At 57.3% G+C, this 12,328-nt stretch overlaps 1 protein-coding gene across 1 annotated transcript; it reads right to left on the minus strand.

The window, feature by feature from the left end:
* Positions 1 to 8,564: 8,564 nt before the first annotated feature.
* On the minus strand, positions 8,565 to 11,439 carry POU3F1 (POU class 3 homeobox 1). Its single transcript, XM_069569824.1, has one exon. The coding sequence runs from the start codon at positions 11,424 to 11,426 to the stop codon at positions 10,071 to 10,073; it is 1,356 nt and encodes a 451-aa protein (XP_069425925.1). The 5' UTR covers positions 11,427 to 11,439; the 3' UTR covers positions 8,565 to 10,070.
* Positions 11,440 to 12,328: the final 889 nt, after the last annotated feature.

Genomic DNA, 12,328 nt, shown 5'->3' on the forward strand with positions numbered 1-12,328 from the left:
GCTATAGCAACCCCACTCTAATCCTGCATTATTCTAATGTGGTCCCCCTCCCCACTGTGATGTATAGCTTGGGTCTTGGAGCTGTGAGGCGCCTTCTCCGAGTCTGCTCCAAGTACCCCAGGGATGAGTGGGTCCGAGGCTGGCTTGGCTTCCCTGGGTCCAGCCTTGCTTCGCCTCACCCTGTGCATGTGATCCTTTGTGAGCTGGGGTGCGGAGGTGGGCTCTGGCCTGGTGGCCCACCCATCTGCCTGCCCGGAGAAGGGAAGCGGCAGGCTGTGTGTCCTGGCCCTGGCACACGAGTGCTTGACGCACCGACCCACGCCAGCCTGCCCGGCCTGGGGACCTGAGGCCTTGGGGTTGGGGGCCAGGGCAGGACAATGGCCACATTCCGGCTGCCAGCCACAGGCCCCCATTGTTCCTGTGGACACTGCCTGCTTGAGGGCCTTGGTTCTGGCCCTCACCCCGCTTGGGGCATAGGATGCTCCCTGGACCACTCCCCCGGGGATCATAGAGGGGTGATTCATGGGGTGAGCAGGGCATAGCAAGCCCCAGCTGTGCCCGGATTCTGGGGGGTGGGAGGGGGAGGTGACTGAGGGTTGTTTGTGTCAGGAGAGGGCGGGGTTGAATAGCCAGAGGACTCAGGGCTGTGGACACCAACCACGTCATTTCATACTCCTCCTCGTGTGTGGGCTGCTCAGACAGGCTCCATTGTCAGAAGGGCAGGCCCACCCAGGCCGGAAGGGAAGTGAGGATGGAGAGGGGTCACCTCAAAGTGGGGAGGACCCAGGACACACCCCCACCCCAACTGCACTGAGATCCAGAGAACGGCAGGGACTTACTCAAGATCACACAGCTTGGTGGGGACAGGCCTGGGTCTAGAACATTCCCCAGACCTTTCTGGTGCTGAGATGCTGCTGCTGTCTCTGGTAGAAAACCAGACCCAGTGGTGATCTTCAGCTTTGGCAGAAGTTATATTCACAAGCTCCTTCCTCTCCCTCACTTGCTTTGAAATTCCTCTAGTTCAGGTCAGTACCTGGCATCCCTGGAATGAGAATTTGGAGCTAAGGGGAGTCCTAGGGCCATGCAGAGGCCATACCGACTCCGTCTTCTGTAAGGCCCCGAAGAAATGAGTGGGGCAAGGAGGTTGCCAGTGCTCTGACACACAAGATCCATCGATGTAACAATAGACTTCACTGTTTCCTCCCCGTCGGTGATCTCACTTGGGCTTTCACATGTCGACTCTGTATGACTGAGAGGTAGGGAAGGGAAGAGGCTAGCTAGGAGTTTTAAGAACAGGGGGACTGGTCTTATTTACCTCCATGTTCCTACTTCTCAACATGGGACCTGTTAAACTGGATGATTGGATGAGAGGATGGATGGGGAGTGGTTGGGTAAATGGATAGGTGGGGGTGGCTGAAGAGGTGATCAAGGGTTGCATGGATGAGTGGATGGGTAGGTAGACAGATGAATGGATGGTTGCCTGGGTGCATGGGTGGTTGGCAAGTGGATGAATGGATGGACACAGGATGGATGGGTGGGTAAGTGAGGGAATGATCCATTTTATATACTGAGGTCCAGAGATGACAAATGACCCAGCTTGGGTCATCCTAAAGATAAACAGTGGAGTGAAGTCTGGAGCCAGGTACCTGGCCCCTGCCTCTGAGGCTGGGATGCCGTGGGGCATGGTTTGGTGGTCAGTCTCTGGGCAGGGCTGCAGTGGAAGCAGGAGTTGGGACCCAAAGGAATCTGTAGTTGTGTAAGTGTCCTGAGAGGTGGCTTCCCAGAGTCTAGCAGCCTTGACCCTGAGTTGAATCTTCTGTGTTGGGATCAGGTATGTGGAAGTGTTCTGAGCATGGCAGGAAGAGGCGTGAAGTTTCAGGAAGGCGGAACTGGTGGAGTCTGAGGGCACTGGGGCTGAGCCATATTACCTCTTAGGGATCAGGTCCTGAGTTAGAAGCCCCAGAGGCAACCCCCACCTCATTCTTCATGACCCAGCTTAGTGGTACCAGTGTCTATGGGGCCTTCCCTGACCCTCTGGGTGCTCTCTCCCCAGAACCCAGCACAGTGCTACTAAGTATATAGAAGGGGCTCAGAGCACATCACCAGGGCCATGGGGTTGCCACAAAGAATCAGAAGAGGGGAACAAGCTAGGAGTCTGCACCTGCCACTGATTTTCTGGGTCATTTTGGACAAGTGCCTCAACCTCTCTGGGCCTGCGTTTCCTCTTCTATAGTTGGGGAGTGGAAAGGTTGAACTTTTCTTCCCAGGATGGTTTTGAGAATGAAGAAAAATAATTCTGGGGAGGGGGGAGAAAGAGCACTAGGCATTATTCTTCTGCACTGCTTCAGCCCCAGCAATAACACAATAATATATATTGTACATATAAAATTGATTTTATAGCTAACATTTAATGAGCACTTACACTGTGCCGGGCTCTCATTCTAAGCGTTTATGTGTATCATCTCTCCTCTAGGTCTCACAACAGTCCTACCGGGCAGGTACTGTCATCATCATCTTTTGACATGCGAGGAAACTAGCTTGCCCAAGGTCCCATGGGTAGCAGGTGGTGAGGCCAGGATGGAAGTCTGGACAGATGCCACGGCCCACATCCTTAGCCACCATATGTAGGTCACTTCTCAGTGCACAGTCCTCTGAACGGACACACAAGAAGGCTTCCTGACTTTCTTGCGGATTCTAGGCGACTCATCCAACTTCCCTGAGCCTTACGGGATTTGCCTGGTTGCACAGCGGTGAAGAAGGTGACAGATCCTAGCCAACTAACTCCAAAAACCCATGGTCCCCACTTCTCTCCCTGGTTCAGTCCTGAGTTCTGGAACTCCCTCTGCTTGGGGCACACCCCACAAGCACTGGACACTGCTGTTCACCTCAGCAGCAGGGAGTCTAAAAATGACATATACCTGTCATTGTTGTTTGTGTATCTGACCATCAGATTACATGGGTTTTCTTCTAGGCTTTATAATCAACTAGTCTTGGTGCCTTGGATAGGTCACTCAAACTCTCTGGGCAACACTTTTCTCATCTGCAAAATAGGAATAGTTAATGTGAGATAATGAAAACAAAGCACAAAGTCAGTGCTTGGGCAAGTGTTATGTCAGGGTGCCTTAGACAGAGTGGGATCACGGTAAAAGTTTATTTACATTTTGGCTGTCCTCCTCGCTCACTTGTTTTTGTATGATGCACTGCCCAGGTCCCACATTAAAACAGCTTTCACTCATCCATCACCTTCTTAGGCTAAGCACTCTGAGTACATCATGCCCCTTAATCCTCGAAATAACTCTGTGAGGTAGGGACTCTCATTACCACCATATCAGGAAACTGAGGCACAGACAGGGTAAGGAGCTGGCCTAAAGTCACATAGCTGATAAGAAGGGGAGCCAGGATCTGTACCCAGATCCGTCTGGTCCCACAGCCCCCTGTGCTTCACCATTCTACTCTTGGCCTCTCCTGAGACATGGAGAGCATCCCTGGGAACTTGGATGACACTGGGGAAAGGCAGGTGACCTACAGTGGCAGGAGGGGGCTTTGCCAGAAGGCCAGGTCTGTCCATGAGCTGCTGGGGTCGACTCTAGCAGCTTCTGCGTGGAGGGGGCACTCCCTCATCCCCGGACTGGCCGGCCCCTGGGAGAGGCCGAGGATAGTGACAACTTCCCACCCTAAGCAGGGAGGGCAGCTTCAGCACAGGGTCCAGGTCTACCCCTGCTCAGAGCTGAATAATCTGGAGCCTTTGAAGAAGGATTTCTGAAAAGCCATCAGGAGTGAATCATTGACTTAGGGAGGCGATGAATCAAAGGGGAGTTCATAAAACGGCAAATGAATCGGGTGTGTGAACGACGAGGCACTGCTATTCCCCAGAACCCTCCGGGGACAAGAGAGCCGAGAGAAAAGAAATAAAAATAACACGGGGCCTTACGCCTGCTCCAAACCCGAGTCAGCCCCTCCTTTCATGTGGAAAGACAGAGGGGGACAGAGGGATGAGACCCACTGGTGGGTGAAGCGGGGCCAGAGGGAGGCTCTCCGGGCACATTCGGCTCCCTGGTCCAGGCTGCGGGTACAATTAGCAAACGCCTTTTCCCCTTCTTTCCAGGAGCCCTCACAAGAAAGAACACTGATTTTGACGAACACCCAAAATAATGTGAGATCAGGCACCATGCATTATGCATGAGGTCTGATTTAACATGAACATTATTTCTTGTGTACGAGACCATATGCCTCCGTGCTGTCTCTGCAGCCTAATAATACCCAGACCCACCCTGGTCAGGCTCAGCCAGAGACATGTCCACTGGGGGTGTGTGCGTGGGGGCGGGTAGTGCTGAAGCAGAGTCCTCCTGGTACTTGGCTCTTCTGAGCAGAGCCCATTCAGATGTCCTGGAGGTGGGTGGGAGGTAGGTCGTGCCCCTGGAGAAACACCAAGGAGCTGGGGGTGGGTGTGTGAAAGTGCCAGTGTGTATCTGTGTATGTGTGTGTGAAAGAGAGAGAGAAAGAGAAAGATCAAGAGCCCATGACTGTGAGATGCTGGGTTCATGGCGTGGCGATGGGGGACATGTGTTTAGCACAAGAGGGACGACGGCAGGAACAGATAGATCTAATTGCTGTGTGTGTTTGTATATATACACGCATATGTATGTGTGGGGGTGTGTGTTTAAAAAATAAGATCACACATACATACAAACACACAGCCTAACTTTAATTATCTGAAGGGAGCAGGCGAGATCTGGGAGGAGTTGGGAACAATGATGGGCAGGGATGTGTCTGGAAAGCAGCTTGTGGGGTGAGTGTTTGAAAATCCTGAGAGGAGGGGACCCTGCCAAGGGATGGGAAGGAGGCTGTGTGTGTTAAATCAAATAAGCGAAGGCACAGGTAGCTAGCGACTCTGGAGAGCTCGGTGTTAAAGGCTTTGAAGCTGGCATTGGACACCAGACGGTGGTACGGGTGTGCCTGTGAGGTTCAGCATGTGCGCGAGTGAGCAAGCTGGCAGAGTGTGGACTGGGGTTTTAGCTGGTTGAGAGGAGGAGTGGTGGTGATGGGTGTGGGTGGGGCAGAAGCAGAGGAGGCAGCTGTGATGGAGAATTTCTGAGGATGGCTGGGGGCACAGGCTGGGTGGTAGATGGAGAAGGAAGGGTCACGGGCAAGCCTGTGTGTATGTAGAGCCAGGTCACTTCCTTTGAAGGCTAAGGTTGCCTCTGCTCTACCTGGCACCCTTCAGTGTGTAGCCAACTTAATGCTGATTTTGGGGTATGCTCAGCTGTGTGGTGGCCCTGGTGACTGCTGCCACGTCCCAGCTCAGGGACCAATAGAGGGCAGTCCTCCCACACGGAGGCCTCCCAAGTGGCAAGGGGAGCCTTGACGGAGGGCAAATACTAACTCCAGGGCCTTCCCATATGCTGTGCAGGACACGATCGGAGGCTCCTCTGGTCACTGTGGTCACTAAGCCAGAAAACCGGATGAATCTCCTTTGCTAAGCTTAGGGGGAGCCTCCAGGCCAGGTAACTAACTTCCTCTTTCTCCTCTCCCTGCTCAGGTGGGTCTCCTTTCTGGAGCTCAAGCCCTGCTGGCGAAAGCCTGGGCCTGGACATGTCACGGGGGGCTTGACCCTCCCCCATGTTGGCCCAGAGCCTCTTCGGAGGAGAATTGATTCTAAAGAGCCCTAAGCACGCAGTTTGCAGTTGGGGGTCAGCTAGTCCTGTGGACCCCTAGTGGAGTCCTGGGGTCAAAAGATGATGGCATAGGTTCTAAGCTCCGCGGCATAGAAGCCAGTGCAAACTCCTGGGGCAAGTGGTAGTGGGGAATACAGGCATCCTTGAAATTCAGGAGTGGGCACCTTCCAAATCTGCCTTGAGGATCCCAGGCAACCACAACGGCCACCTTTCTTCTTTACATGTTAGCCAACTCCCACCCTGCAAATATTCTCCCAGCTCAAAGCAGCGGCAGTGTAGCATGGACTTCCTTTTCCCCCTCCTATCTCTGGGAGCAGCTATGGATTTACAGGCACAGGAGCACACGTACACCTTCACACACCAACGCCCATAGGTTCCTGCAGGGAGAGGGAGGCTCTCTTTAACTACCAGAACCAGTGGTTGTCTGATCTATGAAAAGAATTTTGTTCCAGTGAGAAGAGGAGGGAGATGGGATGAGAAAATCCCAAATCCACTAGGGAAAGCTTGGGCTTCGTGGGAGGTCAATGCTAGGGACATCTGGCTCTCTTGAACAAAAGGAAGCTTGGAGCTCTCAGGAGTGAGCAGGTAGACCCCCATATACATGGGCTGGAAAAATCTAAACTCTGTTCTACCTGGGGAGTAAGACTCTAGGGAAAAATATTGCTCCGTGGGTCCTATGGTTTCCTTCTTATAATGTCAGACGTGTTGTGGTTCCTACCATCAACCCAGCCTGGAGACTGGGGGAAGGAGTCCCCTGGGGCCTTCTGTGACCAAGGGGTGGGTCAGCGGGTAGCTGTCCCAGGCTGGTGTCTCATTAAGCAAAATCGCCGCCAAATGGAAGATCTTCTTCCGTCCCCTTTCCCACTTTTTTTCCTCTTTTTGTTCTACTCCTCAGCTGCTGTTGGGTCTTGGGGGACTGCATTGTTTGGTTGTTTTGGAGTTGACTTGCTTAAATAATAAATCCACCCTCTTGGACCGGATTAAGCAGACAATTAGGAAATCAATCAATCAATTGGTGTCAGCTGCAGGCAGAGGCCAGGGAAGGGCCCCCATCTTCCCGGCCGCCCTTTCCAAACTCCAAACCTGCTGCGGCTCAGGCGGCAGGGAGCTCTGAGCTACACTGGCTTCCATTTCAGGGCCTTGAGGCTGGGACGAATCCAGGAAGGAAGGAACAGGGAGGGAGCGTGCGATTCCTTCAAAGCTGGAGATGAGGGGCCTAGGTGGGGTGGCCGGCGCTCCTGGTCGTGCTGCCACACAATCGGCAGGTAAAGTTTCTAACCTCCCTTGTAAAAAGCCTGGGGAGGCTCCCTGGCCTGCCGACTTGGGAAATGGGATGGCTGGGACACGGGTGCCAACTGCAGGCCTAATTGCTTACTAGGCTGGACCGAAGGTGTAAGGGGAAAAATAAACAAGCTGTGAGAGGCTGAGCCTGTGAAAACCATGATGGCTTCTGTACTTGGACGGACAACTCTCTCCCGAGACTGAGTGGGGCAGAGCTCTGGGTGTCTCTAGGAACCTGCAGCATCGAAAAAGTCATCCTGAGGCCCAAGCCTGCCAGAGACAGCCAACTTGGGGGCCTGGGGACCCTTCTCTGGGCACCCAAGATTCTTTCAGCTGGAGCCAAGGCCTCTCACAGACCTGGGCTTCGACAGCTTCCCTGGCAGGAGGGAGTCATACACATACCCTCGCTAGGGACACAACTTTCTCCCCTGGCAAGCAATTGTGCCTTCAAGCTTTGTCTCCACGAAGAGTAAGATAAACCTCACATGGTTTCTCCTAAGATGGGAAAAGAACCGCATCTACGGAGGAACAGGAAGAGCTGCTTTTATTAGTATTTTTAAGAGGAGTTGTTTTAAAGGAGAAAGGATCTTTGCTGGGACACAGATAGTCAGGGGCTTTGGCTCTGGAACCCGGAGCTGCCTTCACCATCCTGACTCTGGGGAAGGGGGTGACGCTGTGTTGAAGGCTTGACAGGGGGATGTCTGAGCATGGCTGCTTCTCTCCCCAGGTCATAAGTACACGGCCCTGGAGTCCTCCATAGGCAGAGACACCCACTCCCTGAGGAGTGGGGGGTTCCCTTGGTGACCCAGCCCTGGAGAGGAGATGCCAGGGCTTTCTGGTGGCACAGATGTTCTCGCCCCTGTTCCTCCCTGAGAGAAGTTGGGGCAGGTCGTTTGCCTGTAGAGAAATACTGGCTTTGCTCAAACAAACACGTGGGATTCCCTCCCCAGGCCATTTAACTCCTGCAGGAACCCCGTCTGAGCTGCTAGGGCTCTTAGTGGATCCAGGCAGGTTCGGGTACCATTTGTTTGCAGGTGGAACGCCAGCTGGGGTGATCTGGTGAGGCCTGACTCGCTTCCACCTGCCCCAAGACCTGGAATGATGAAGTTGGCCTGGGCTCCACCCAGGAAGTGCAAAGTGAAGCCAAAGTCAGGGGTGGGTGTGTGTGTCAGGGGGAATGTAAATACAGAGATGCCTGGCTGGTGGGCCAGGTAGAGAGGGGCAGGCTTCTTCCTTGGCTCAGAAGGGCAGTTGAGTTGTGCCTGAGGAATGGTTGATCCGAATTCAGTACGGTGTCTGCAGGGTCTTATGCCCTGCTCAGATCCCAGGACAGTCTGTTTATGGGAGGGGGATATGAGGCGGCTTCATCTTCCCTAACTTCACTCATCTGAGGCAGGGGCCCAACTGGTGCCCAAGTAACAAGCTGCCCTGATACTGGCCTGGAAGAAGGTCTGTGTGGTCACCTTCCTCCAAGATAGTGATGCCAGACTTTGAGGGAGGCAAGCCAGGGTATCCCATCACATCACCCATGAACCAACCCGGCCCTAGTAGTAAGGAGGACAGGACACAGCCCTGGGGTACATGTTTATGTGAGTAATAAAATATTTACTATAACATAAATATAAAGGGAACTTCCCAGTCTACATTATTATTACTTTTTTTTTTTTGCAATAAGGATACAAAGAGAATGCACCAAAACATTGTTCCAAAAAATAATAAAAATAAAATAACAAAATTTAAATTCAAACGGTAACAGAACAAGAAATGGAGAAGGGGGAAGCTCCAAACATATCCAGAAAATAAATAGAGATGGATCAGAAATCTGGAAATCATATTAAAATATCTTTTTCGGATTAGTGAGTGTACAAAATCCTTTAGGATAGGGAGGGAGGGCAACCCGGAAAACCAAAAATAAAAACCAAGCACAAAATGTTTCTTTCTCCCCGCCAGTGTGTACATATCTCACATATTTACATGGTTCCCACCTCACCCCAAACTTGGGGAATTTCTCTCCAGGCCTCCCCCAGCATCCCGCATCCTAGGGGGCTGGAAAGGGAGCGGATTCAGGCAGAAGGTTCTCAGGGAACGGCTTATTTCTACAGCTGGTTAAAAAATATCTCCAACTTTTCCAAGTTTCGTTTGTTTGAGGCCAGGAGGGCAGGGCCCCGCGGGGAGCCGGGGCTCTGCTACTTGCTGGTCGGTCAACGGCGGGGCAGAAGCCCCTTCCCATCCGCGTGTGCGTGGGAGCGCGGATTCCTCCAGCGTGACCGGGAACCGAGCAAAAGCTCGGGTAAAACGAAACGAAAAATGAACACTCGAATTTTTTTTTGTTAGTTTTTTTTTTGTTTTGTTTTGCCCCCCTTTTTTTTTTTTTTCCTTTGAGGGGTAAGATAGGGAAGGTAAGGGGAAAAATAAATTAGGCTAGATTAAAGCTTTGGCTATTTCCTGCTTTTATACACAGACGCGGCTCTCGCGGCCTCCCCTCCGGGGCCCCGATAAATACAGTATACAGCGATTTAAATTAAGGGCGCGGGCGGAGTTAGAAGGACCCCAGGAGCCGAGAGGCTCCATGAATAAATAAAAACCGTAAAAAACCAAGCCCGGAGGAAGGGTAAGGGGATGGGGCGCATCCTTATGGGAGAGAAGAGGCGTGGAGCGAATAAGGTGACAGTTCCCCACCCGTGACCCGCAGGCTCGGGGGATCCGCGCCGGGAAGAGGGATGGGGAGCTCGCCTCTCTTCGTCCTCTCTCCCGGGGAATCCCTAACCCCGTACCGCGTTACCTGTCGCTGTGGGGAGGCCGCTGCCGGGATCCGGCCCCGAACAGCCCGGGGGGGCAGGGGCGGGGGTCGTCGAGGGGTTGGGGGCAGGGAGCAGGCGGTGGGCAGGACGCCCGGAGTGAGTTGGAGCGTTCCGGATCTTCGCTCCTCTCTCTCGGGGCTCGGGCGACGCAGCCTGTCGGCCGTCTTCGCCGCTCGCAGGAGAGGATGGTCCGGGTGTTTGGTTTTATTCGAAAGTTTGTGGGCTTTTTGTAAAATCCAAAGCAACCGAACAAAAAAGAGTTCAGGCCGCGCGGCGCCTCGCCGCGCACCGGCGGGGGGCCCGGCCCGCGGGGTCACTGCACGGAGCCCGGCAGTGTGTGGTGGTGGTGGTGGTGCAGAGCGGCCGGCGGGGGCGGCGGGGGCGCCGAGGGCGGCGACGCGCTGCCCCCGCCGGGCCCCAGCTCGCCGGGGGCGTAAACGTCGTCCATGGGCGGGTGGCCGGCGCCGGCAGCCGGGGTCATGCGCTTCTCCTTCTGCCGCCGGTTGCAGAACCAGACCCGCACCACCTCTTTCTCCAGCTGTAGGCTGTCGGCCAAGCCTGTGATCTCGTGCGCCGAGGGCTTGGGGCACTTGAGAAAGTGACTCTCGAGCGCGCCTTTGACCCCCACCTCGATGGACGTGCGCTTCTTGCGCTTGCGGCCCTGCGCCGCGATCTTGTCCAGGTTGGTGGGGCTGCCGCTGGACGAGTCGGTCTCCTCCAGCCACTTGTTGAGCAGCGGCTTGAGCTTGCACATGTTCTTGAAGCTCAGCTGCAGGGCCTCGAAGCGGCAGATGGTGGTCTGCGAGAACACGTTACCGTACAGCGTGCCCAGCGCCAGCCCCACGTCGGCCTGCGTGAAGCCCAGCTTGATGCGCCGCTGCTTGAACTGCTTGGCGAACTGCTCCAGGTCGTCCGAGCTGGGCGCGTCCTCGTCTGAGTGCTCGCCCACCGACGAGCCACCGCCGCCCGCCCCCGGGTGCAGGTGCGCCGCCGCCGCGTGCAGGCCGCCAGCGTGTGCATGTCCGTGTGCGTGTCCGTGGGCGCCCAGGTGCGGCGGAGGCGACGGCTCCAGCTGCGCCTCGTGGCCGTCCTCGTGCAGCGCGTGGTGCAGGCCCGGCCCCGCACCGCCACCGCCCGCCGCCAGCATCCCGGCCAGGCCGCCGCCGCCGCCCCCGGGGTAGGCCGCCTGCGCGTACAGCCCCAGCGGTTGGGGCTGGTGGCCCCCGCCGGCCCCTGGCGACGGAGACATGGCGGGGCCCAAGTGATGTGCCGTGCCGCCCTGCGCCCATGCCGCGCCCGCGTGGGCCGCCCCCTGGTGCACCAGGCGCGCGTGGAAACCGCCGCCTCCGCCACCGTCGTCGGCTCGGCCGGTGCCGCCGCCTCCCGCCTTGCCGTGTTCCAGGTGCGGGCCGCCGGCCCAGTCCCCGCCGCCGCCTCCTCCCGTGGGTAACCACTGGGGGTGCGCTAGGCCCACTGGGTGGCCCGCGCCCGCGCCCAGCCACTCGTGGTGCATCAGCTTCTGCACTTCGCGGTACGCGGCCCCCGCGTGCAACCGCTCGGCGGCCGCGGCCGCTGCCGCTGCTGCCGCGGCATCCGGGTGCATAAGCGGTCCTGTGCCCCCGGCTCCGCCGCCGGGGCCCCGCGGCAAGTACTGCGCGGTGGTGGCCATGCCGCCCCGCGCCCCGCGCCGCGCCGCGCCGCCGCTCCTCTCCGTCTGCGGGCCCCGCCGCCGCGCTCCGCCGGCTTAAAGCCGGGACCCGCTCGGCGCTCCAGAGCCCCACCCCACCCGCCGCCTATTGGCTGCCCGCGGAGCCGCCTCCCGCCCCCCCGCGGCCCCGGCCCCCGCCCCCCGCGCCCGCCTGCCTCCCGGCCGGGCCGCCCAGAGCTCTCCATTGGGCCTCACTCCTGGGGTCCCGCGCGTCGGCCATGCTGATTGGCCGCTGGGGCTTCATTCACAGGCCCCCTACCGTCCGCGTACACACTCACGCCCCGGGGGCGCGGCCGCCACGTGGGGAGTGGCGCGGGGGTGGTACTGGGACCGCACCCCTTCTCGTCCTGGCTGCATGGGCCCCGCTTTCCCCGGTCTCTGGAGACTCCGAGCCCGGCGGGTCCCACGCTCCACGCGAGCAGAATTCCCGCAGGTCTCCCGCCCGGGTGGCCAGAGGCGGTGGCGGGGATGGCGGGCTCCGGGAGGCGCTGGGGCTCTGAGAAGCGGCTTAGCCCCGCGCTCCTCCCTCCGCAGTGCCGCCGCCGGCGGGCCGGGATTCCCGCGGGTCTCGGCGTCCGCGAGCTGCAGGCGGCGCGGGTCCCCGGCTCGGTTGCGGCGCGGTTGCTCACCTTGCCCGCCTCGCCTCCCACGGCTTCCAGCGGGTGCGGAGCTCTCCTCTGCGCGCCTCCCCGGCCCGTCTCGGTTTCCCTTCTTCGTCCTCTGGACCACCCAGTGCAACTCCGTCGACCTCCGCGGCCCTGAGAGAGCATCCGGAGTGGGCAGGGGCGTACCCGCCCGACTTCACGCCGCTCATGGGCTCTTCTCCAGGGTACCGTGGCCCAGGTGAGTACCCCCCGGGTGGC

Source organism: Ovis canadensis, chromosome 1 (genome assembly GCF_042477335.2).
Source record: "Ovis canadensis isolate MfBH-ARS-UI-01 breed Bighorn chromosome 1, ARS-UI_OviCan_v2, whole genome shotgun sequence".
In the NCBI taxonomy this organism is placed as follows: domain Eukaryota; kingdom Metazoa; phylum Chordata; class Mammalia; order Artiodactyla; family Bovidae; genus Ovis; species Ovis canadensis.